The sequence below is a fragment of the Dendropsophus ebraccatus genome, chromosome 7, assembly GCF_027789765.1.
Source record: "Dendropsophus ebraccatus isolate aDenEbr1 chromosome 7, aDenEbr1.pat, whole genome shotgun sequence".
In the NCBI taxonomy this organism is placed as follows: domain Eukaryota; kingdom Metazoa; phylum Chordata; class Amphibia; order Anura; family Hylidae; genus Dendropsophus; species Dendropsophus ebraccatus.
Genome location: NC_091460.1, coordinates 57893211 through 57918994, shown reverse-complemented (window position 1 = coordinate 57918994; position 25784 = coordinate 57893211). Strand labels below are relative to the sequence as shown.

The 25784-nt window shown below is 44.9% G+C and overlaps 2 protein-coding genes across 5 annotated transcripts; both read right to left on the bottom strand.

Moving 5' to 3' along the window:
* Positions 1-380: 380 nt before the first annotated feature.
* Positions 381-21085, bottom strand: GNPDA2 (glucosamine-6-phosphate deaminase 2). Of its 4 annotated transcripts, none has more exons than XM_069976513.1 (7): positions 21012-21085; positions 18900-19067; positions 10789-10890; positions 9295-9477; positions 8432-8616; positions 3157-3331; positions 381-1901 (listed from the first exon to the last, which is right to left on the bottom strand). In XM_069976513.1, the coding sequence occupies exons 2-7, from the start codon at positions 19021-19023 to the stop codon at positions 1843-1845; spliced, it is 828 nt and encodes a 275-aa protein (XP_069832614.1). In that variant the 5' UTR covers positions 19024-19067; positions 21012-21085; the 3' UTR covers positions 381-1842. The 4 variants fall into 4 exon arrangements, with proteins under 4 accessions (XP_069832614.1, XP_069832615.1, XP_069832616.1 ...); XM_069976514.1 differs by lacking the exon at positions 21012-21085 and adding an exon at positions 20855-21005; XM_069976515.1 differs by lacking the exon at positions 21012-21085 and adding an exon at positions 20883-21005.
* On the bottom strand, positions 15734-18058 carry LOC138796814 (uncharacterized). Its single transcript, XM_069976512.1, has 2 exons — positions 17800-18058; positions 15734-17710 (listed from the first exon to the last, which is right to left on the bottom strand). The coding sequence occupies exons 1-2, from the start codon at positions 17872-17874 to the stop codon at positions 16436-16438; spliced, it is 1350 nt and encodes a 449-aa protein (XP_069832613.1). The 5' UTR covers positions 17875-18058; the 3' UTR covers positions 15734-16435.
* Positions 21086-25784: the final 4699 nt, after the last annotated feature.

Here is a 25784-nt window from a genome sequence, read left to right as displayed (position 1 = left end):
CAGGTAAGGGTCAATTTATAGTTTATATTTTCCACACTCTTTGGTAGGCAGCTAATTCTCTTATAGTTGCTCAGAGGAAACAGATGCACAGAACTGAGCATCATGGGCATTCATCCCAGCCCTCGACCCAGGACTGAAGTACCTGTCTTGGATGGACATCAAGCACCTATGATTCGTATGATTCATCACAGGCAGCTGCTTTCCTGTGTGTCTATGCTCAAAAAGTGACTGTTTACCCAGGAGTAAGCAATATGCTCCAAACACCATGATATGCATCAGTTAAATCATATACATCAGTAATACTGTTGCTAAATATGATGGGTTGAGATTGGAAACCTTATAAGCAGCTAACATGTAAAAACAAACAAGCAAACTCAGTATTTACTATATAACATTTTATTCTTGAAGATAACAGATAATATTAGAAAACAGCTTTGTTGTACATTGATAGCAATAGCTTTATAGTTTGTAACAATTTTTAAAATAAATGTAACAAAAAAGTACCAGCTGGTTTACAATGGCAAAAGGAACTGGAAATGTAAGGGCACTGGTAGTACGGTAAGCAGCTCGCTTTAAAGGGAATCTGTGAGCACCCGGGCCCTACCTGAGGTGCTGACAGTGAGCTGTAGTTGGCAGTTGCCTCGCTAGCATATTACCCTTTGGTAATTCGTCCAAGCAGTGGAATATGCACAATCTTGCGTCTCTTACTGAAATGAGGATTCGAAGAGTTGTGGCTTAGAGTTTGTTCCTCACTCTAGCACACCTCACCACTGCTTACTCCTCCCTTTTCTTTATGAATAATCAATGCTGCCTGGCCTCCCACTTACTCAAGCTATCAAGTCAGTATCCGCCAACAGAGGACTCATATGCAATCACATATAATTGACACTTCTAGCCTATGTTGAAGCTGTGGTCTAGGGGTGAGTCACCTGTCTAGAGATAAGCACCAGTTTGTTTTCTTTGGTCCAAATCACCTGATGGAAATGACATTTTTATTTTTCTCATCATTGTATTGGAAAAAAAAAACTAAACTAATTTGAACCCGATTGGGAATTCTTTGCACTTTTAAAAATCATACAATAATGTGAAAAATAAAAATAAATAACTATTTAATTTCCATCAGGGAATTCAAATGAAAGAAAACAAACTGGTTCTGGTCTCTAGATGGGTGACTTACCCCTAGACCACAGCTCCTACACAGACTATAGCAGATCAGTCCTCTGTTGGCAGATACTGACTGACATCTGAGTGAGCAGGAGGCCAGGCAACATTGATTAAGTAGAGGGAGGAGGAGGGAGTGATTAGGTGTGCCAGAGTGCGGCACAAATGCTGAGCCACAACTCCTCTTTGACTCTTAATTACAGTAGGAGAGGCGAGATTGGTAATTTGTCCATGCAATTGATTATGCACAAAGGGTAACATGCTCATTAGGGGAATGCCAACTACAGCACACTGTAAGCACCTCAGATAGGGCTCAGGTGCTGACAGATTCCCTTTAATGTACACACCTAATGCTAAGCCACTTCTATTGCGAACATTCACTGGTTACATACATGTCCGGAAAGCAATTCTCTTCCAGCAGCAACTGCAAATGAGTATACCTGTTAGTAGCAATAAGTTTGCATTAAACAATAAAAAGGCAACATATGCTGACCCTTACACACCACTAGTGTCAGGTTCAGAGAAAGGTAAGGTCATCTATAAACCAAACCCATGTAGTATGGAATGTTACATGGCTAAAGCAGAGATTGGACCTTAAGAATACAGTACTTGTGCAGATTTGCAAACCAGGTTACAGTAATATTGCATAGCCACTACATCATCTGCCACTTTCACACTATGTCAGTTTTTCTTCATGCTGTGCAGCGGTTCCACCAGTTTATTATGGACATGCATTAAACCTAGGAAAAAAATAGAAGTAACAGTTCTAGGTTTACCAAGGCTTTTGTCACATACAATTTTCTCTGCATGAAAGAGTATGGCTTAACCCTCTAAAGGGGCACTCTGGAGAAAATAAATTGTTTTTAAATAAACCGGTGTCAAAAAGTTATACAGATATACAGTACATAACTTCTATTTAAAAATGTCAAGCCTTCCAGTACGTCCTGTAGAAAGTGGTATTTTCTTTCCAGCCTGAAATGGTGCTTTCAAGATCCAATATTAAAGTTAACGTCCATAAATGTTAAGCCCACAACCAGGGTATCCAATTAGATCAACAAAACCCTATCCAAAAATCCACAACAAATCACATATACGCTATGGTAATGAACATAAAGTGCCAGTGCGAAAGTAAATAATAAATCCTAATAAATAGTCCCTATTCCTGAAATGTTGACATTAACTGCCAAAGAGTCACTTGGTAAAGTGCTAGAGCCACCATGATCCACAAATAGCAACTAAGTTGCCTGTACTATAGAATGCCACCTGCATCCTGGTCCGGCAGACACTTTAGGGAACCCACACTGTCCAGCCCGAATCACACAGGCGAGGAAAATTCCCACCAAGGTAAAATAAGCAGCTAAACATGAACACAAAAATTTAAACCAAAACCTCTCCACCTCACCCTCTCACATGGTAAGTGGTGCTCTCTGCTGCCACCTCTGTCCGTGTCAGAAACTGTCCAGGAGAGGTTTTCTATGGGAAGTTACTACTGCTCTGTACAGTTCCTGTAAGGGACAGAGGTGGCAGCAGAGAACACCATGTCAGACGGGAAACAATACACCACTTCCTGCAGGACATACAGCAACTTATAAATACTGGAAGACTTGAGATTTTTTAAATAGGAGTAAATTACAAATCTGTATAACTTTCTGACACCAGTTAAATTAAAAACATTTTTTTTCTACAGAGTGACCCCTTAAGGGAAAAATGAATATCTGTTACTATTAAAGTGCTTATACAGTAGATTTAATACAGTAACAAGGCAAGGAAATAGGTCCATCCCTGAAACACATTACATTCCACCTGCTAAGATAGAGAGGACAATATTGACCCAGAGTACAGTGTTTAACCATTGTTCTTAATCATGTAAGCATAAGGTAACTGCTGAGATCCCCTCCGCTCTCCACCCCCAGAACAAGATATATGGGATCAGCCAAACATGTATTGTTATGGGTAATGCTCTTCAAGATGTTCCATTGTTTTTTCTCTTCTCACCTTTAAAGTACTTCACAGTTTTGACTCTAAGTTCTAATGTAGCATCTTCATCACAGACAAATATAGTACGAGGATGTTGCTGAAAAGCAGACACTGTCCACATATGGTTCACACCTTCTTCTATAGCTTTATATAAAGCAAAAGCTTTGTGGGCTCCAGTAATGAGGATCATCACCTGTTTGGAGAAAACAATATGGTATTTAGAAAATAAAGTTTACCTATCTTTTCAAAATTGCTTTTAACCCATAGCTGCACCAGGACGTTACAGAACATCCTGGTGCAGCTAGGAGACTTCAGAGGGGGTCGCTCTGAACTGCCTCTATCCTGAGTGCTACATGCAGCCCGGGACTGCGGCTCTTAGCAGGCACGGTACGATTGCCGTGCTCGCTAATTAAGTATTCAGATGCAGCCGGGGGGGGGGGGGGGGAAATCGCAAAACAAAAGCGCAAAAATGAAAACTGTCTGTGTCCCCTAAGGGTTAAAACATGCATGATTTTATTAGACTAACCAACAAGAGTAGTGACAATGTGATTGTAGTGCTCTCACTGCTGTTATCGATCCCTGAGAACCCCCTCCATCATACACGGCTATTTCTTCCCTGAGAACCCCCTCCATGGTGCATAGCTGGCCTGTCTTTCACTAGAAGACAAATAGTCACTTCATCCATTAATGCTCTAGCTACTCACAGCAAAACACATCACAAACTCCTCTATACTGTGCCATGACACAGTGGCAGTAAATCTGCATTGTGCTGAGGGATGATTTGTAAAGTACACTACTATTGATGATATGAGAGGGGGTTACTGATGCACTGGGTTTTTGCAAGGTGCTATGTGAGCAGAAATTAGAGGGAATGGCAGCACAGAAAGGGTTACTTCTAAGCACTTAACATAGTTACTCTGTACAACGGACAGCATATTGCAGGGAAGGGAGATACCCACCTCGTGGCAAGACTATAGAGCTGTTCCCTGGGGTAAGTAGTAATATTTGGTGAATTAAATGATATATAAAAATATTAGGAATCACACAGGCTATCAAAAAGAGGTTGGGTGTTTGAAACGGCAGTGACCATTGAAAGGATTAGTAAGGAAAAAAAATAGTCTGCTTTCCTCCCCCCCCCCCCCCCCCCCCCAAAACAGTACCACTCTTCTCTATGGGCTGCACTCATCATTGCAGCTCTGTCCTACTCACATCTGGATTGCAGACTTCTCTTTATTACCATTGCTGCAGCATGAAAGGAAATAACTTTAAGCGGAATTAAAGGGGTATTCTGTGGAAAATTCTTTTTTCCACTATCTGACCCTATCTGACACTATTCATAACAGAGCCGGTGGGGTCTGATACAAAGATCGCCGGCAGGTATTCAGATGTTGGACCAGTGGCGGATTATAATGTGGGCGGTTTGGGCGGCCGCCCGAGGCTCCGGGGGGGCCCATGCCACGCCGCCCACATTATAATGCAGCCCGGGAGGCCCCCTTCCCACCGCCACTGCAGGCTCTTGTGACCGCAAGCATTGTTTCGCTTGCGGTCACAAGAGTCTCCGGCTGCCTCCGGGTGATGCGCGGCTGCCGGGGGTGTCCTGTCCTCTCCCCGGCAGCGCGCGCATCACACAGCTCCTAGTGCCGCCTGGGGCCCTGACTTCCGGTACTGGAAGCGCACGTACCGGAAGTCAGAGCCCAGGCGGCACTAGGAGCTGTGTGATGCGCGCGCTGCCGGGGAGAGGACAGGACACCCCCGGCAGCCGCGCATCAGCCGGAGACTTCAGAAGGAGAGAGGATCGACGGGGGAACGCAGGGTAGGGGAGTTGTATTTTGTTATTTTTGTGTTATTTACTGACTGGGGGGGCATCTATAAAGGGGGGAAAGAGGGGGACCATCTATAGAGGGGGAAAGAGGGGGACCATCTATAAAGGGGGGAAAGAGGGGGAACATCTATAAAGGGGGAAAGAGGGGGACCATCTATAAAGGGGAGAAGAGAGGGGGACCATCTATAAAGGGGGGAAAGAGGGGGACCATCTATAAGGGGGGAAAGAGGGGGACCATCTATAAAGGGGGAAAGAGGGGGACCATCTATAAGGGGGGGAAGAGGGGGACCATCTATAAGGGGGGGAAGAGGGGGACCATCTATAAGGGGGGGAAGAGGGGGACCATCTATAAAGGGGGAAAGAGGGGGACCATCTATAAGGGGGGGAAGAGGGGGACCATCTATAAGGGGGGGGAAGAGGGGGACCATCTATAAGGGGGGGGAAGAGGGGGACCATCTATAGAGGGGGAAAGAGGGGGACCATCTAAAGAGGGGGACCATCTATAGAGGGGGAAAGAGGGAGACCATCTATAAGGGGGGAAAGAGGGGGACCATCTATAGAGGGGGACCATCTATAAGGGGGGGAAGAGGGGGACCATCTATAAAGGGGGGAAAGAGGGGGACCATCTATAAGGGGGGAAAGAGGGGGACCATCTATAAGGGGGGAAAGAGGGGGACCATCTATAAGGGGGGGGGAAGAGGGGGACCATCTATAGAGGGGGAAAGAGGGGGACCATCTAAAGAGGGGGACCATCTATAGAGGGGGAAAGAGGGAGACCATCTATAAGGGGGGAAAGAGGGGGACCATCTATAGAGGGGGACCATCTATAAGGGGGGAAAGAGGGGGACCATCTATAAAGGGGGGAAAGAGGGGGACCATCTATAAGGGGGGAAAGAGGGGGACCATCTATAAGGGGGGAAAGAGGGGGACCATCTATAAGGGGGGAAAGAGGGGGACCATCTATAAAGGGGGAAAGAGGGGGACCATCTATAAAGGGGGGAAAGAGGGGGACCATCTATAAAGGGGGGAAAGAGGGGGACCATCTATAAGGGGGGAAAGAGGGGGACCATCTATAAAGGGGGAAAGAGGGGGGACCATCTATAAAGGGGGAAAGAGGGGGACCATCTATAAAGGGGGGAAAGAGGGGGACCATCTATAAAGGGGGGAAAGAGGGGGACCATCTATAAAGGGGGAAAGAGGGGGACCATCTATAAAGGGGGGAAAGAGGGGGACCATCTATAAAGGGGGAAAAGAGGGGGACCATCTATAAAGGGGGAAAGAGGGGGACCATCTATAAAGGGGAGAAGAGAGGGGGACCATCTATAAAGGGGGGAAAGAGTGGGACCATCTATAAAGGGGGGAAAGAGGGGGACCATCTATAAGGGGGGGGAAGAGGGGGACCATCTATAAGGGGGGGGGAAGAGGGGGACCATCTATAGAGGGGGAAAGAGGGGGACCATCTAAAGAGGGGGACCATCTATAGAGGGGGAAAGAGGGAGACCATCTATAAGGGGGGAAAGAGGGGGACCATCTATAAAGGGGGGAAAGAGGGGGACCATCTATAGAGGGGGAAAGAGGGGGACCATCTATAAGGGGGGAAAGAGGGGGACCATCTAAAGAGGGAGACCATCTATAAGGGGGGAAAGAGGGGGACCATCTATAGAGGGGGACCATCTATAGAGGGGGAAAGAGGGGGACCATCTATAGAGGGGGAAAGAGGGGGACCATCTATAGAGGGGGAAAGAGGGGGACCATCTATAGAGGGGGAAAGAGGGGGACCATCTATAGAGGGGGAAAGAGGGGGACCATCTATAGAGGGGGAAAGAGGGGGACCATCTATAGAGGGGGAAAGAGGGGGACCATCTATAGAGGGGGAAAGAGGGGGACCATCTATAGAGGGGGAAAGAGGGGGACCATCTATAGAGGGGGAAAGAGGGGGACCATCTATAGAGGGGGAAAAAGGGGGACCATCTATAGAGGGGGAAAGAGGGGGACCATCTATAGAGGGGGAAAGAGGGGGACCATCTATAGAGGGGGAAAGAGGGGGACCATGTATAAAGGGGGAAAGAGGGGGACCATGTATAAAGGGGGAAAGAGGGGGACCATGTATAAAGGGGGAAAGAGGGGGACCATGTATAAAGGGGGAAAGAGGGGGGCCATGTATAAAGGGGGAAAGAGGAAGACCATCTATAAGGGGGGAAAGAGGGGGAACATCTATAGAAGGGGAAAGAGGGAGACCATCTCCTATAGGATTAGCACCCTCCTCTCCTGACATCCTCTGTGCTGCTGGGACCTCCCCTATAGATCAGCACCCTCCTCTCCTGACATCCTCTGTGCTGCTGGGCGCTGCAACCTCCCCTATAAGACCAGCACCCTCCTCTCCTGACATCCTCTGTGCTGCTCGGACCTCTCCTATAGATCAGCACCCTCCTCTCCTGACATCCTCTGTGCTGCTGTGACCTCCCCTATAGATCAGCACCCTCTTCTCCTGACATCCTCTGTGCTGCTCGGATCTCTCCTATAAGATCAGCACCCTCCTCTCCTGACATCCTCTGTGCTGCTGTGACCTCTCCTGTAAGATCAGCACCCTCCTCTCCTGACATCCTCTGTGCTGCTGTGACCTTGGGGGGGGGGGGCAACATCAGGGGACCAGGTGAGGTGGCATTATGTTTATCAGGGGCAGTGGGGGTGGGGTGGGCAATTCTTACTGGGGGTAGCAGCAAGGGACCAAACATTATGTTTATTGGGGCCAGCAGGGAGGGGAGGCAGGCAGTGTTTATTGGGGACAGTGGGGGGGGGGGCGCAGTAGAGGATTATAATGTGGGCAAATTGACTTGTGGGGGGGGGCCAGGTTGGGTGGACAGCCCGGGGCCCAGGGTACATTTAATCCGCCACTAGGTCGGACCACCCATGATCTTCTACTTTTCCCCTATTACCCCTGGGCATAGGGGTAAAGTAAATTTTTCCCAGAATACCCCTTTAAAGCAACCATGTAGTATGCGGTTGCTGATTTATCTGGACATGAGTGGCCCAGTAGATTATAAAAGGGTGGAAAAAATGGGACAGTACCATTGAAAATGGAGAATTTTAGTCTTAACTCAGCCTAAAGCTATGTAGACATGCTGTTAAAGTGACAGACATTTTCCTTCGGGGGGTTCCCGGCTGGATGTACTGCTCAGTCAGTCAGTGTGCTGCCCCGCCGCAGCCACTGATTGGCTGAGCGGAATGTGCAGACGCCATAAGCCCCCGAAGCAAGCCGGAGCGGGGAGTGGAGAGTGTGGATCCATTATGTGTGAAGGCACCCTAAGTAGATAACCAAATCTTGAACCTAATAAAATAAATTGTGCTGAAAGTGGGTACTTTCACCTATATAGAAAATATTATATACAGAATGTTGTTATAACTAAAATGAGAAAATCACGTTGTACTCTTAATATAAGCAAAGTACAGGCATAATAAATGGGTGCCTACCTCTTTGGCATCCATTACTGTCCCAACGCCAACTGTTAATGCCATAGTTGGGACTTTAGAAAGATCACCATCAAAATATTTGGCATTTGCCAAAATAGTGTCCATTGCTAAAGTCTTGAGTCTAGTTCTGGATACCAGACTGGAACCTGGCTCATTGAAGGCAATATGACCATCTGGACCTATACCTAAACAGCGAGGGGGATTTAAAAAAAAAAAAAAAAAAAAAAAAAAACACTTTACCTTCAATCAATAAACATTTTGCAACCAGTACATAATTAGAAAAAGGGTTTAAAGTAGATTACACTTGATAACATTAAAGTGTTACCGCCCCTTTAAAAAACCTTTTGAAATGTCACACAAACATGTCAAACGTTTTGATCAGTCAGGGTCTCAGAGTCAAGACACCCACCAATCATTACATATAGCAGGGAGAAGTCTGTGACTGTCCGCCTCACTCCCTGGCTCACACTCAATAAGAGAGAGGATCCACTGGATGTTTTCTGCCCAATCTTTTTGTTCTAGAAGAGGTATGCCACTGCCAGAACTACCTATAGCTGTACTTCTCCATATAGAAAATATAACATTTGGTCGTGTATATGAACAGGAGATTGATATTAGGTTAGGCTAATAGTTACTAAAAGTATATGGCCACCTTAATGGAGCTATGGCAAGGGCCTGATTTACACTTGCTTACTCTGCCTTCCAGGTACTGTGGCAAAGACCTTTTACACCAAAGAATATAATGGCAGCAGAGCTGGTATTACACCAGACTGCTGCTAGAGCCCAGTAATAGGTACAGTATGGGTCAGTATATTGCTTTAATATCACGATTATTTTAGTATAACCCTGTATATAATATATACCTCCAACAAAGAGCTCAATGCCACCAGCTTCTTTGATCTTCCTTTCAAATTCCTCACATTCATCTTGCAGGTCATCAGCATTCCCATCCAGTATGTGAGCATTATTGGGATCTATATCTATGTGCTTGAAAAAATTATTCCACATGTATGAATGATAGCTCTCAGGGTGGTCCCTTGGTAATCCTAAGAAACCAGCAAATGAAACATGTGGGTGGTTACTTGACACAAAGACATACTAAGATCTATTGAAAGTCCTATTTTCAAAATATATTCAGTGTATAGTAAGTATACGGTAATCTGTGCAGGATGCTACATTTCATGACAAGCAATGACAACCACCAGTCACTGTGATCACTCCAGGTGACTATGTGGTAACACTGCCAACAATACCCATTTGATTACTAAGAATCATAAAGGGGTTACTAGAGTCAGAGTGAACGGCTTCAGATGTTTAAAAGTAGCAATTTCCAAACTTACATCAAAAGGTGAACGTCCTAGAAAAACCCCTACTTTAATTCTTGTCCCAAAGGGTGTTGAACAACATTAGGGGGGGGGGGGTACAACATTAAAGTGTAACTGTCATTTAATTTTTTCCCCCCATTAATCAATAGTACAATAAACTTTGTAATAGGTCTTATTAGACAAAAAAAGCCTCTTTCTGTACTCAAAAAGGTGTCTTTTCAACTCCCCTCCCACCCCCCTTCACTTCTTATCTGTGCATTATCAGGCAAAGCCATCTTCACTACAGAGTTACAAAGTGAGGATGGGTTTGCTGAGTCCATTATATCCTATGGAGGGGGAGGGACCAAGGGGGTAGTAAGCAGGGAGAGCAGAGTAGCAGTTGTACAGTTTGGAGACACATAAAAGTCTGAGCACATAAAACACTGGATTCAGAGGTCAGAAAGGTCAGTGCTTACCTAGAAGCTTGATGAGAGAACATTGCAGGATGTATCTCCTCTCCGTGCTCATTCATCCCCCTCATTCCCCTCCCCTTTCCATAGAGCATAATGGACACATAAGTCCTGCTTCTTCCGAAGGGGGGGGGGGAGGTAGGAAAACACTTTTTAAGTGCAGAAGGAAACCCTTTTGTTTAATAAAACCTTTTACAGAGTTTCTTAAGATCGCTTGTACTATCGATATTTAGTGATTTCCGAAAAGTGACATTTAAATGACAGTTACGCTTTCTGTTACACTTGTACATTCTGTCTGACTCTACAACAATATAAGCAGGCTAAAGTCAATTTGCAACAATTAGCATTACACTTTACAGGTGGGTTAGCAAATGTACAAACAAATCTAGGTAGACTAGAAAACAGGAATATTTTACTTATCTGGTCTTCCTGCACATTTATGCACATTAATTCACATATAAAACCACAATGCTAGAAGCAAGCTATATTCTCTAAATGTTGCAACCTTGTGGCACGTGTAATGCCTTGATTCAGGTCGTCCAGTGCATATAAAAAAATGTAAATGAACATCATTACAACTTACCTACATATTCATCCATGTTAAAGGTCTTTACATATTTGAATGAAAGGTCACCGCGTTTGTGATACTCAATAAGTTTCTTGTAACATCCTAAGGGAGTGCTGCCTGTAAAAGACAAGAAGGACATAAAGAGTAATGAATGGCGATGAGACAACAGGCTTTGTAATAGGGCGTACCAAAATAGAAACTGTGATATTTTTCAAATGAATTTGTCAGCTCTGTTGCAGACATGGCTGATAGGGAAATAAACCAATGATACCTCTATCATAGCTGATGGTTGTTTGCACAGTTATAAAATCATGTTTTGCTTCTAAGCTCAAGGGTCATAGAGGCCAAGCTATGCTGTAGCCTGCACGCCTTTAGCCTTCCCAGTGAAGTGTCCATGCTGCTGATCATCACAGCCTCTAAGACTCAGCTTAGAAGAAAAACATGATTTTATAACATTGCAAAAAGCCATATCTGCAACTAAGAGGCACAGAAGCATCTCTTTCTCATTACCACTCACCATGCCTTCACCACAATTAGATATAATAGTGCATATGGGGTATTTCAGCAAGGCTCAGTAGTGTAACTCGGGCCTTACCTGTCTATCAATATAAAACTAAGTGGGGATGTGGTGCAGAGTGGACCCTAGGCTACACCTCCTTGACACTTCTACAGCATTTAAAACAACCCATTTTATGTGAAAGTAACACATGGACAATATACATAGGTATGATTTTATTGTAATCTATAAAACAGTGTCAGTGGTTCACCACCGCTGCTGGGGACGGTGACAGATTTGCTTAAAAGAGGTTATTATACAAGAACAAACCTTAATCATATCAAAGCCACTGGCTTCTTGCAACCCTAGCAAACTGCTTAAAGGGTAACAGAAGGTTAGAAGAATCTAACTTGTTGTTAGGTCCCTATAGCATGCACACAGGGCACCAAGTGTTACGGTTAGTTTCTTACATACTCTGTGCCTTTACGTATTATTAGAGTTCAATCTTCATGCTAATAAGGTGTTTTGATGCAGGGGGTGTGGGACTACCACCCCCATTGCACCAATCTGGCCAGCGTGGATTGATACACTAGGGGCAGTAGTCCTGCACCGAAAGCACCAAAATTAGCATGAAGATTGAATTTCTAATAGCACGAAACTGGCACCAAGAATGGCGGTAAGAAGCTAACGTTCATCCTCGGCGCCTGGTGTGCAACAGGGAAATATTAACAGGTTAGATACTTCACTTCCAATAATTATTTAAGAAAGCACTTTAATAGCAAATAAATAAAATAAAAATAGAAAAGCTTACTGTAATGGCAGGTAAAGCATTCATTCTATAAAGCATTCATCCTTTACATGGTCCCCATGCAAAGAATGTAAGGAGAGGCTGAGGGTTGCCAAGACTATTGTAAGGCTATGTTCACACACAGTATTTCCGTCAGTGTGTTTTTTTCCAACTAAAACCAGGAGTCGATTGAAAAAAACAGAAGCTGCGAAAAGCTTTCCATTACAATGTTGTCCTGTCAGTTCCACTTTTGATTTTGGTTGCTTGACCAAAAGACTGACTGAAGTCCTATGTGTAAACATAGCCTCAAAGACAAAGCTTTGCTGTTGTCCTCTGGAGAACCACTCACCTGATCAGAGGGTCCTTTACACTACCTTTCCAGTGATATTCAATAAACAAATTTTCTGATAAGTTGCACACATATGGTCAGATAGCTGGTTAGCACTGGAGCAACAGTAGGTGACATAACTGGATTTCCATGTGGAGATATGGAAATATCACTTCCTGACATATACCTCTGATCTATTGAGGACATTACACAATCAGACACCGCTTGCTGTGGCAATGCTGGGAACTATAGTCCTTCTACATCTGTGTCTATAGATGTGTTCTTTAAATACACACTCAGTGCTATATGTGAGAATTTACAAGAATGCAGAAAACCAGAATTACTTACGGTAATGATGTTTTCATAAGCCCATGACAGCACCCCTGGAGAGGACCTCCCACCGCTTGACAGGAAACCTGAGAAGATAAAAGCTGACACACCTCTCCACACCTTCAGTTCATATAAAAGTACTCCAGCGGAGCAAACATATCGTATGATAATTGATAGAACAATAGAAGAAAAAAAAAAAATAGAAAGAGAAATCCGTAAGGATAGGTAAGATTAATAGGGTGGGTATACCGGAGGGGTGCTGTCATGGGCTTATGAAAACATCATTACCGTAAGTAATTCTGGTTTTACCCAGACGCCCTATGACAGCACCCCTGGAGGATAAGCAAGTAAATATACGAATTAGGGTGGGACCACAGCAGAAAGAACCTTGCGCCCAAAGGATAGGTCAGAAAGTGGATTCAGTTGGAGTCTGTAGTGACGAAGAAAAGTGTGAGGAGAAGACCATGTTGCGGCCCTACAGATCTGATCTAGAGAGGCGTCTGCTCTCTCTGCCCAAGATGTGGCTACTGCCCTAGTGGAATGTGCGGAAAAGTATGTAGGCGGGTCTTTCCCCTGAGAAGTGTAGGCTAGTGAAATCGTATCCTTAATCCACCTACTAATAGTAGGTTTGGAAGCTAAAGTCCCTCTGTTTTTGCCTGAGAACTGAACTAGTAGGTTCTCTGATTTTCTAAAGTCCTTGGTAGACTCTAAGTAATGTATCAAGCATCTCCTGACATCTAAATTGTGAAAGTTCCTTTCTCCATCATTCTTGGGTCTGTCACAGAAAGACGGGAGAACAATATTCTGGTTTTTATGGAATTCAGATACCACCTTAGGAAGAAAGGATGGAAGGGTCTTCATTGTTACTCTATCCTCCAGGATAATGGTGTGAGGAGGAAAGGCTGATAATGCCTGGAGTTCACTAACTCTCCTGGCAGACGTAATAGCTAAAAGAAAGGTGAGTTTGAGAGATAGCATTTTTAGTGATAAAGACTCTAAAGGTTCAAACGGAGGTTTAGTTAAAGTGTCACTGTCGTGAATTTTTTTTTTGCAGAAATCAATAGTCCAGGCGATTTTAAGAAACTTTGTAATTGGGTTTATTATCCGAAAAATGCATTTTTATCATGAAAAAGCAGTTTGAAGCTCTTCCCCTGTCTTCATTGTTCTCCTATGGAGAGAGCTAAAGAAAAGACCAAAACAGGACAACAAAGAGTTAATCTACAAATCCCTCACCCGTTATCTGTTCTGACCATCACCAGTGACCTGTCTGAGCTCAGATTACAGCTGTCACCCAGCTCCGTGCCTGTAATCCTCTGTTATCTGCTTTCTGCTGCCGACTAACTCCCTCCTTCCCCCTCCCCCCTCCCCTCTCCCTAGAGCAGACAGGGGACGTCTCCTGCAACAAGTCACAATTTTCAGATTTTTCAGAGTGGATGAAAAAGAGGAGGGAGGGGGGGACCTGGGAAAAGGCTATTTACATGCAGATAATGGCAGATTTGGCTAATAAACCCAATTACAAAGTTTCTTAAAATCGCCTGGACTATTGATTTCTGCAAAAAAAAAAAAAAATACGACAGTGACTCTTTAAGGCCTCTAGGACCAGGTTTAGATCCCATGGGGGAATAGTGACTCTAACTGATGGATTTAACCTGAGCGCCCCTGTGATAAACCTTTTAATTAGTAGGTTATCTGCTAGTTTATGGTTTAGGAATGTACTTAGGGCTGAAATCTGAACCTTGAGGGTGCTAGGTTTTAAATTTTTATCCAGCCCTGTCTGCAGAAAGCTAAGAATTAATGGGATGTTAGGTTCCCCTAAAGGGTCTTGTTTTCCCTGAGAAAATTTTAGAAAGGCCCTCCATGTTCTTAAATAGATTGAAGACGTGACTTCTTTTCTACTTGCTAGCATAGTATTTATGACATCGTCTGTGAGGCCCCTACCTCTGAGGATTAGCCTTTCAGCATCCATGCAGTCAAGTGCAAGTGTGGACAGGTCGGGTGCTGTACTGGGCCCTGGGAGAGAAGATTCTTCTCCGGGAGAATCCATGGTTGGGCGACTGACAGCCTTCTCAACAGCGTGAACCAGGGTCTCTTTGGCCAAAACGGAGCTATGAGAATGACCTGAGCTCTGTCTTCTATTATCTTTTTCAGAACTCTGGGAATCAGGTTGAGGGGGGGGGGAAGGCATAAGCTATCTCTCCTTTCCAACTCTGAGAAAGTGCGTCTACCGCCGCTGGGCAGTCTCCTGGCCTGAGGGAGTAGAACTTCTTGACTTTCCTGTTCGCCCTGGTCGCAAATAGGTCGACTGTTGGAGGCATGAATCTGCTGGTGATCTGCTGAAACACCTCCTCGCTGAGAGACCACTCTGATTGGGTTATTTTCACCCTGCTTAGGAAGTCCGCCTGGATGTTTTGGTCCCCCCTGAGATGCACTGCTGTTAGTGACAGTAGATGTTGCTCTGCGAACAGGAAAATTTGGGCTGATAGTTGCAGGAGAGTCTGGCAGCGTGTCCCCCCTTGTTTGTTTATGTAAGAGACAGCTGTGGTGTTGTCTGAGTATACTAAGACATCCTTTGAGGACACTAAAGGCTCTAGGTCCTGTAGGGCTTGAAAGATCGCATACAGGTCTTTGAAATTGGAAGTCTGCTGTCTGAGATGAGGAGGCCAAGTGCCCTGGGTAAAGGTATTGCCCAGGTGAGCTCCCCAGCCCCAGGGGCTGGCGTCCGTTGTTAGATTTAGTTGTTGTGTAGGTGACCATCTTACCCCCCTCCCCAGATTTTTGGGGTCCATCCACCAACGGAGACTTATCCTTGCTTTGGAGGATAAATGGAAGGTCTTGTTTAGCGTTTGCTGACTGCCATTCCAATGCTGAAGAATGTCCCATTGTAAGGCTCTGGTTCTGGACTGAGCCCAGAGTACTGATTGGATACAGGATGTAAGTAGCCCCAACACCGACATTGCATGTCTCAACACCGGTTTGGGGCAGAGAAAGAGTTCTTCTGCTCTCCTGAATGTTCCACCCTAATCTCCTGACAATGTCCGATACTAGCTGGATCTGGGCTTGAAGATGCGGGATTGAATCTGCTACCACCAGGAAGTCGTCCAGGTATGGTATTATGAGGATATCTTGTTTTCTGATATAAGATGTCATATCTGCCACAATCTTTGTGAAGGCTCTTGGCGCCTGAGATACTCCGAATGGCAGGGCTCTGTACTGGAGGTGAGTCCACTTTCCCGCTATACATACTGCCACTCTGAGAAACCTTTGATGTATCGGATGGATGGGAACGTGATAGTATGCGTCCTCCAGATCTATTGACGCCATGACGCAGTGTGGGGACAACAAATTTATTGTGGACTTCAAGGTCTCCATGCGGAATCTTTTGTATAGGAGGAACTTGTTGAGACCCTTTAGGTTTATGATGACTCTGTAAGAGCCATTTGGCTTTTTTACCAAGAACAGTGGGGAATAGAACCCCTGCTGGTGTTGTAATGGAGGAACTGGGATCAAAACATTCTTGTTGATCATAGACAAAACCTCTTCCTCTATAATCATTTGTTTCGCCCGATCTGATAGGATTCTGGTGGGGAGGAATCTGTCTACTGGTGGGCTTCTGAACTCCAGGAGCAGACCAGAAGAGATTGTATTTAGAACCCAAGGACTGGGAGAAATTTCCCTCCAGGCCTGGGCAAAAAAAGACAGGCGCCCCCCCACCTGCATCCCGTCATTGTTGAGGGGGTTTAGGTTTATCGTCCTTGGAGTTGAACAGGAATCCTCTGCCTTTCCCTGGCACTCTGAACTTCCTGTTGTCCTGGTTGGGACGAAAGGACCTCCTGGTTTGTCTTCTGCCACGAAAGGACTCCTGCTGTTTGGGGGGAGCGGGAAATTTTTTCTTGTCTGATGCCTTCTCTAGGAGAGAATCTAGAACAGGACCAAATAGCAAATCTCCATTACATGGAATACCACATAATTTTCCCTTTGCGGCTACATCCCCTTTCCATGCTTTGAGCCCTTGAAGTGCTCTTCTTGCGGAATTAGACAGCGCTGCTGCCCTTGCTGACATCTTTATGGTGTCTGTAGAGGCGTCTGCTAGGAAGTCTACCGCTTTGGATATCACAGGTAAGTCATCCAATACCTTAGTGGTATCCTGATCATTAGTTAACTGAGTCTTTAATTTAGTTAGCCACATTCTTAAGGGTCTTGCCACGCAGGTAGCTGCGATACTGGTCCTTAATGCACCTGTAGCTGCCTCCCAAGTTCTCTTGGAAAAATAGTCAGACTTTCTGTCCATGGGATCAGAAAGAGACCCGAGATCATCAAAGGGAAGGCTATTTTTTCTCGCAATCTTTGCCACAGGTGCATCAATAGCCGAGGCCTTATTCCATGAGCTACATTCGCCCTCCTCAAAGGGATATTTCCTCTTATAATACCTGGGAATAAAAAATTTTCGGTCTGGGTTTTGCCACTCGTTGTCAATTAATGCCTTAATACTTTTGTGAACAGAGAAGTTATGCATCTTTTTGGGAGCTAACCCCTCATATAACGCATCCTCAGGTGACACCGTCACCTCTTCCTCCACTATATTCATCGAGGATCTGATTGCTTTAATAAGCTGTTCAGTATCTTCTGTAGGACAGAGAGCTCTAGAAGTGGAAGGCTGCTCCTGATCTTCATTAGAAGAAATTAAATACACTTCTCCTTCTTCCTGATCCTCACTTGGAGCTATTGGAGGTTCAGAGGTTACTGAAAATCCAGGAGCAATGAGTGGGGTTTCTGCAGCTGGCCTATCAAATCCTAGATTTCTTAGGGAAAGCTGCACTTCGTCCCTGACCACTTGTTTTAAGTTATCCGCCAGGGAAGAGGCCTCCTGAGCCACTAACTTATCCACACAGTATTGGCAAAGTGACCTGGAATAATCATCTGGCAGTAAATTTCCACATTCCCCACATTCTTTATGGTGGTGTTTAGATGATCTCTTCCTATGGGATCTATCAGATGCCTATAAAGCAATAATTTAACGCCAAATTAGCAATATAAGACAAAGAGGAGGGAATACTCTCACCAACATGCCCCTCGTCCCACTGGTACCGTGTCACGGTCTCTCGAAGATTTGGACGATCTCTCATGGCGTCCCCGATCTCTCCTGCCCGAACTTTCAGACATAATGTCGGCAAGGCAGGTTGTTATCTCCTGATAACTGTAGGCTGGCTGGGTGAGTCCCTCTCCTGGACGCCCTAGGAGTATGGACGAAGTGCTGGAGTGCCCCTGGCCCTATAAGCACCTGGACCGCCTCCTCCACAGCTGCTGGATGCGGCGTCCCGGCGTGTGACGTCATCAGCCAGCGCCGCGCAGCCCCGCGTCACTTCGGGCGGGTACGCGGCATCTGACGTCACCACGCGTGCGTACGCACGCACGTCACGTGACCCGGAAGTGCCGCGCCAACAGCGGCACTGCGGGCATGCGCAAATGCGCTCCGTGAGTGAGCTGGCGGGACGGACACGGCCTACCCAAACCACAGCCCCTGGAAGACCCCCGCCCGGGAGCGGAGACCCCCCAGGAACCGCAGGAGCCTGCAGCACCCTCCAGGGACCTCAGCCCAGGCTTATCCGGCTGCTGTCTGCAGACAGGCTTCTGCCTCCAGGGAGCCCCACTACTAAGATTCAACTACGGGGGACCTGCAGCCAAGAAGGTATGGAGTTCTGTGCCATCTTCACCCAGGATGGGCTCTTCTGAGGCCTCCTATCCGCAGGACAGGAAACCTGAACTGAAGGTGTGGAGAGGTGTGTCAGCTTTTATCTTCTCAGGTTTCCTGTCAAGCGGTGGGAGGTCCTCTCCAGGGGTGCTGTCATAGGGCGTCTGGGTAAACCATGATTAAAGTGAACGTACCATCAGGCCCGGTCTGAAACACTGGAGGCAGGCCGACCCACCCCCAGTGGGAGGAAACCCCCGCCCCTCTATGAGGCGGCACCCACGGGGGGTGGATCGGCCTGCCTACAGTGCCTCAGCCCGGGCCTGATGATACATTCAGTTCAAGAACCAAGGAAGGTTCGATACGCGTTGGTGTTTTACCTGGATGAAAATAAAGTATTATTGATTTCATGAGCTGGAGAGACTATGAATTTTTTCTGCATTACATAATATTTAAGTTCACATCTAAAATAATTAAACAAAGCTCAATGGTACATTACCTGTGGGTAGTCCAAGCGTAAAGTAATTGTCTGGTCCAGGGTTGAACTGGATGATACGATTACTTATGTATTTTGCTGCCCACTCACTTGCCAGGGCATAGTCGTCGAGAATTACCAACCTCATGATTGTGATGAGAAGCTTGGTCCTAGCAGCACCGAGCTAACAATCTGCAAACAAATGCGATAAATAGGCTTTAACAAAGAAGACAATGGTCTAGCACTGGAAACACAATGTCAGGGAAAGAACAGCCAGGAATAACACCATAGAAAAAAGGAAAGGTGAGGGCACTTTCTGGGGTAGTATATAGCTGGAATCACACAAGTGGTAAAGGTGCAGAGGTAAGAAACACACTCACCTTGTTGGGTTGTGCTAATCTAGCCACAATACTATATAGCACTTGTGTGAATAAATAAACCTGATGCAGCTCATAGAGGACCACCAACAATAAAAACCACTGGTGTAACAATGTGGAGTAGTCGAACCAGGACTCCGCTCGATAGAAGAAAACCTTTATAGAAGATCGAGCGCAACAGGTTGCACAACAATTGCTCTGGTACTGCAAGATGCAAAGGAACAGAGGCGTCATGGTGTGAAGCACAACTCGATTATTTATTGTATACATGCCCCACCTTTCCCAAGACGCCTCTGTTCCTTCACATCCAGCGATACCAGAGCGGTTGTTGTGCAACCTGTTGCGCTCAATCTTCTAATAAGGTATACTTCTATCGAGCTGGGTCTTGGTTCGACTACTCCACAGGAATAAGGCCACATTCACACGTTCTGTGCAGAACACGGATGAGGAATGCCTGTAACGGAGTGTCCCCAGCCCTGCCCGGGCAGCATCTGTGATATGATGCTGGGAGTGGGGGAACTGTATGAATATGCACCACACTGTTATGAAGCAGCATATTCATACAGTTCCCCCACTCGAAGCATCGTATCAGTTTGGCATTATAGGCATTCCATGTCTACGTTGCGCGCGGAACACGGATCGTGTGAATGGAACCTAACACTGAGAACAAAACACTGCTGGCTGGCTGACTGCTGAAAAGTATCACTAAGTAAGCAGGGTTGTCTTATTGCCGAGATAACCTCAGAACAATGCCATGTCCTCCATCCATACTGAACTGTAGGTATATTGGAATTTCGCCTTTTACCATTTCTATACATTGCTGTAGACTCTAAACACCAGGTGGTGCTATACAATGTAAGCAAACATAATATTGTTCTGAGCTGAATCCATCACACAGCAGATCTGGATGGTTCCTGACAGACCCACTGACATCAAGTCAGAACAGTCAGCTCCAGTCAAAGTGACAAATGTTTTGAAAGGGAAAAATAAAAACCTAGTGTTAACGTCAAAGACATGATGTGATGGAGGCTCCTTAGTGAACAGAACCATAATTCTAAATGGATCGGTTTTTCTATTTTTAAATGTAAGTATATAGATAAAACTGTTCATAGTACATCTGGGCTCTGGTAGGCATTTGAAAATAAAGTTACACTCTGATCACCCTCCACGTCTGTCCTGATGGTACCCGCAGCACCGGATGAGCGGGTGATGATTCTGTGTCAAAACAAAAAAAACAAAGGGGGGGTAGGGATCTGGCATTACTGGGATGGACATGGCGGGGATCAGGAGGGGCGAGTTATGGGTAATATTTTGTTGAGCCGGATGACCCTTCTAACCCTTTCTTGGCCGTAATGGCTGATAACTGTTCAGACCACCCTTATTTCACATATACCCTAAGAGACAGATGTCTGCAGTCTAGCTGAGCCCCTCTGGGCTAAGCACACCCACTACACTGAGGGCTCTCTGACCTCTGTGTTACTATGTATCAGTGTATACTCAATGTATCATAGTTATAAGTAGCAATAGATAAGCTGATCTATCACCATGGATACGCTGATGATTGACACAAGGGCTCACGGTCAGGTGACATGAGGGAATTACCGTAGAAGTGTCTATCAGTAGCTCTCACACTATGGTGCAGTATCTAGTGTCAGATAGGTAAACACATCCAGTATAAGCCGGACGGTCCCTCCCAGCACAGGAGGCCGGAGCGCACTCATGGCTGCAGTCACAGACACCTCTCCCCCTCACAACCCACCAACTTGCTTGGCAGTCTCCCTCCACCGCAGCGCCAGCAGCCACTAGGACCTGTGGTGATGTCATGACCATGTGATCAGTCACATGTGGAGGGAGGAGTCGGGGCGTGGGCTGTGCTGCAGCAGTAAACTAACGGGCTGGAGTGGATGTGTGTGTGTGTGTGTGTGTGTGTGTGTGTGTGTGTGTGTGTGTGTGTGTGTGTGTGTGTGTGTGTGTGTGTGTGTGTGTGTGTGTGTGTGTGTGTGTGTGTGTGTGTGTGTGTGTGTGTGTGTGTGTGTGTGTGTGTGTGTGTGTGTGTGTGTGTGTGTGTGTGTGTGTGTGTGTGTGTGTGTGTGTGTGTGTGTGTGTGTGTGTGTGTGTGTGTGTGTGTGTGTGTGTGTGTGTGTGTGTGTGTGTGTGTGTGTGTGTGTGTGTGTGTGTGTGTGTGTGTGTGTGTGTGTGTGTGTGTGTGTGTGTGTGTGTGTGTGTGTGTGTGTGTGTGTGTGTGTGTGTGTGTGTGTGTGTGTGTGTGTGTGTGTGTGTGTGTGTGTGTGTGTGTGTGTGTGTGTGTGTGTGTGTGTGTGTGTGTGTGTGTGTGTGTGGTGTGTGTGTGTGTGTGTGTGTGTGTGTGTGTGTGTGTGTGTGTGTGTGTGTGTGTGTGTGTGTGTGTGTGTGTGTGTGTGTGTGTGTGTGTGTGTGTGTGTGTGTGTGTGTGTGTGTGTGTGTGTGTGTGTGTGTGTGTGTGTGTGTGTGTGTGTGTGTGTGTGTGTGTGTGTGTGTGTGTGTGTGTGTGTGTGTGTGTGTGTGTGTGTGTGTGTGTGTGTGTGTGTGTGTGTGTGTGTGTGTGTGTGTGTGTGTGTGTGTGTGTGTGTGTGTGTGTGTGTGTGTGTGTGTGTGTGTGTGTGTGTGTGTGTGTGTGTGTGTGTGTGTGTGTGTGTGTGTGTGTGTGTGTGTGTGTGTGTGTGTGTGTGTGTGTGTGTGTGTTATACAGGTTATACAGAGCTGTGTGTAATAAACAGGATATACAGAGCTGTGTGTAATATTCAGGGAGCTGTGTGTAATATACAGGATATACAGAGCTGTGTGTACTATACAGGATATACAGAGCTGTGTGTACTATACAGGATATACAGAGCTGTGTGTAATATACAGGATATACAGAGCTGTGTGTAATATACAGGATATACAGAGCTGTGTGTGTACTATACAGGATATACAGAGCTGTGTGTAATACACAGGATATACAGAGCTGTGTGTAATATACAGGATATACAGAGCTGTGTGTGTACTATAGAGGATATACAGAGCTGTGTGTAATATACAGGATATACAGAGCTGTGTGTGTACTATACAGGATATACAGAGCTGTGTGTAATATACAGGATATACAGAGCTGTGTGTGTACTATACAGGATATACAGAGCTGTGTGTAATATACAGGATATACAGAGCTGTGTGTAATATACAGGGAGCTGTGTGTAATAAACAGGATATACAGAGCTGTGTGTAATATACAGGATATACAGAGCTGTGTGTACTATACAGGATATACAGAGCTGTGTGTACTATACAGGATATACAGAGCTGTGTGTAATAAACAGGATATACAGAGCTGTGTGTAATACACAGGATATACAGAGCTGTGTGTACTATACAGGATATACAGAGCTGTGTGTAATATACAGGGAGCTGTGTGTAATATACAGGATATACAGAGCTGTGTGTAATATACAGGATATACAGAGCTGTGTGTAATATACAGGATATACAGAGCTGTGTGTAATATACAGGATATACAGAGCTGTGTGTGTACTATACAGGATATACAGAGCTGTGTGTAATATACAGGATATACAGAGCTGTGTGTACTATACAGGATATACAGAGCTGTGTGTAATATACAGGATATACAGAGCTGTGTGTACTATACAGGATATACAGAGCTGTGTGTGTACTATACAGGATATACAGAGCTATGTGTAATACACAGGATATACAGAGCTGTGTGTAATATACAGGATATACAGAGCTGTGTGTGTACTATAGAGGATATACAGAGCTGTGTGTAATATACAGGATATACAGAGCTGTGTGTGTACTATACAGGATATACAGAGCTGTGTGTAATATACAGGATATACAGAGCTGTGTGTGTACTATACAGGATATACAGAGCTGTGTGTAGTATACAGGATATACAGAGCTGTGTGTACTATACAGGATATACAGAGCTGTGTGTGTACTATACAGGATATACAGAGCTGTGTGTAATATACAGGATATACAGAGCTGTGTGTGTACTATACAGGATATACAGAGCTGTGTGTAATATACAGGATATACAGAGCTGTGTGTGTACTATACAGGATATACAGAGCTGTGTGTAATATACAGGATATACAGAGCTGTGTGTAATATACAGGATATACAGAGCTGTGTGTACTATACAGGATATACAGAGCTGTGTGTAATATACAGGATATACAGAGCTGTGTGTAATATACAGTAAGCTGTGTGTAATATACAGGATATACAGAGCTGTGTGTACTATACAGGATATACAGAGCTGTGTGTACTATACAGGATATACAGAGCTGTGTGTAATATTCAGGATATACAGAGCTGTGTGTAATAAACAGGATATACAGAGCTGTGTGTAATACACAGGATATACAGAGCTGTGTGTACTATACAGGATATACAGAGCTGTGTGTAATATACAGGGGATACAGAGCTGTGTGTAATATACAGGATATACAGAGCTGTGTGTAATATACAGGATATACATAGCTGTGTGTAATATACAGGATATACAGAGCTGTGTGTAATATACAGGGGATACAGAGCTGTGTGTAATATACAGGATATACAGAGCTGTGTGTAATATACAGGATATACAGAGCTGTGTGTAATATACAGGGAGCTGTGTGTAATAAACAGGATATACAGAGCTGTGTGTACTATACAGGATATACAGAGCTGTGTGTACTATACAGGATATACAGAGCTGTGTGTAATATTCAGGATATACAGAGCTGTGTGTAATAAACAGGATATACAGAGCTGTGTGTAATACACAGGATATACAGAGCTGTGTGTACTATACAGGATATACAGAGCTGTGTGTAATATACAGGGGATACAGAGCTGTGTGTAATATACAGGATATACAGAGCTGTGTGTAATATACAGGATATACATAGCTGTGTGTAATATACAGGATATACAGAGCTGTGTGTAATATACAGGATATACAGAGCTGTGTGTAATATACAGGATATACAGAGCTGTGTGTACTATACAGCATATACAGAGCTGTGTGTAATATACAGGGAGCTGTGTGTAATAAACAGGATATACAGAACTGTGTGTAATATACAGGATATACAGAGCTGTGTGTAAAATACAGGAAGCTGTGTGTAATAAACAGGATATACAGAGCTGTGTGTAATATACAGGGAGCTGTGTGTAATATACAGTGAATACAGATCTGTGTGTAATATACAAGATATACAGAGCTGTGTGTAATATACAGGATATACAGAGCTGTGTGTGTGTATTATACAGGATATACAGAGCTGTGTGTAATATACAGGGAGCTGTGTGTAATATACAGGATATACAGAGCTGTGTGTGAAATACAGGGAGCTGTGTGTAATATACAGGATATACAGAGCTGTGTGTGTGTATTATACAGGATATACAGAGCTGTGTGTAATATACAGGGAGCTGTGTGTAATAAACAGGATATATACAGAGCTGTGTGTGTGTAATATACAGGATATACAGAGTTGTGTGTAATATACAGTGAATAAAGAGCTGTGTGTAATATACAGTATATACAGAGCTGTGTGTATTATACAAGATATACAGAGCTGTGTGTAATATACGGGGGATACAGAGCTGTGTGTAATATGCAGGGACCTGTGTGTAATATACAGGGGATACAGAGCTGTGTGTAATATACAGGGGGCTGTGTGTATTATACAGGATATACAGAGCTGTGTGTAATATACAGGATATACAGAGCTGTGTGTAGTATACAGGATATTCAGAGCTGTGTGTAGTATACAGGATATGCAGAGCTGTGTGTAATATTCTATATCATAAAAATCAAAGTCTGTCTGTCTGTCTGTCCTTCTGTCTGTCTGTCTGTCCTCTATAGACTTCCAAACGCCTGAACCGTTTGACCCCAAATTTGGCACACAGATACATTGGGTGCCCGGGAAGGTTATTGCGAAGGTCCCGTCCCCGCCAGATGTACAGGAGGGGAGGGGGAGGGGAAAAAGAGGCGCCCATAGAGATGAATGGAAAAATCTCCTCACTGCAAACACAGGTGATATAATTAGCTGCAGCAGACACGGCAGTTGGAGCCTTAGCAACCAATAGGATTACTGCTTTCATTTTCACAGGGAGTTGTGGTTGCTAGGGAAGCTGCCTCACAACATCCACAGTAATAACTGGTAGACCCCCTACTCCATCTATACAGTACATATATATACAGGACCCCCTACTCCATCTATACAGTACATGTATATACAGGACCCCCTACTCCATCTATACAGTACATATATATACAGGACCCCCTACTCCATCTATACAGTACATATATATACAGGGCCCCCTACTCCATCTATACAGTACATGTATATACAGGGCCCCCTACTCCATCTATACACTACATGTATACAGGACCCCCTACTCCATCTATACAGTACATGTATACAGGACCCCCCACTCCATCTATACAGTACATGTATATACAGGACCCCCTACTCCATCTATACAGTACATG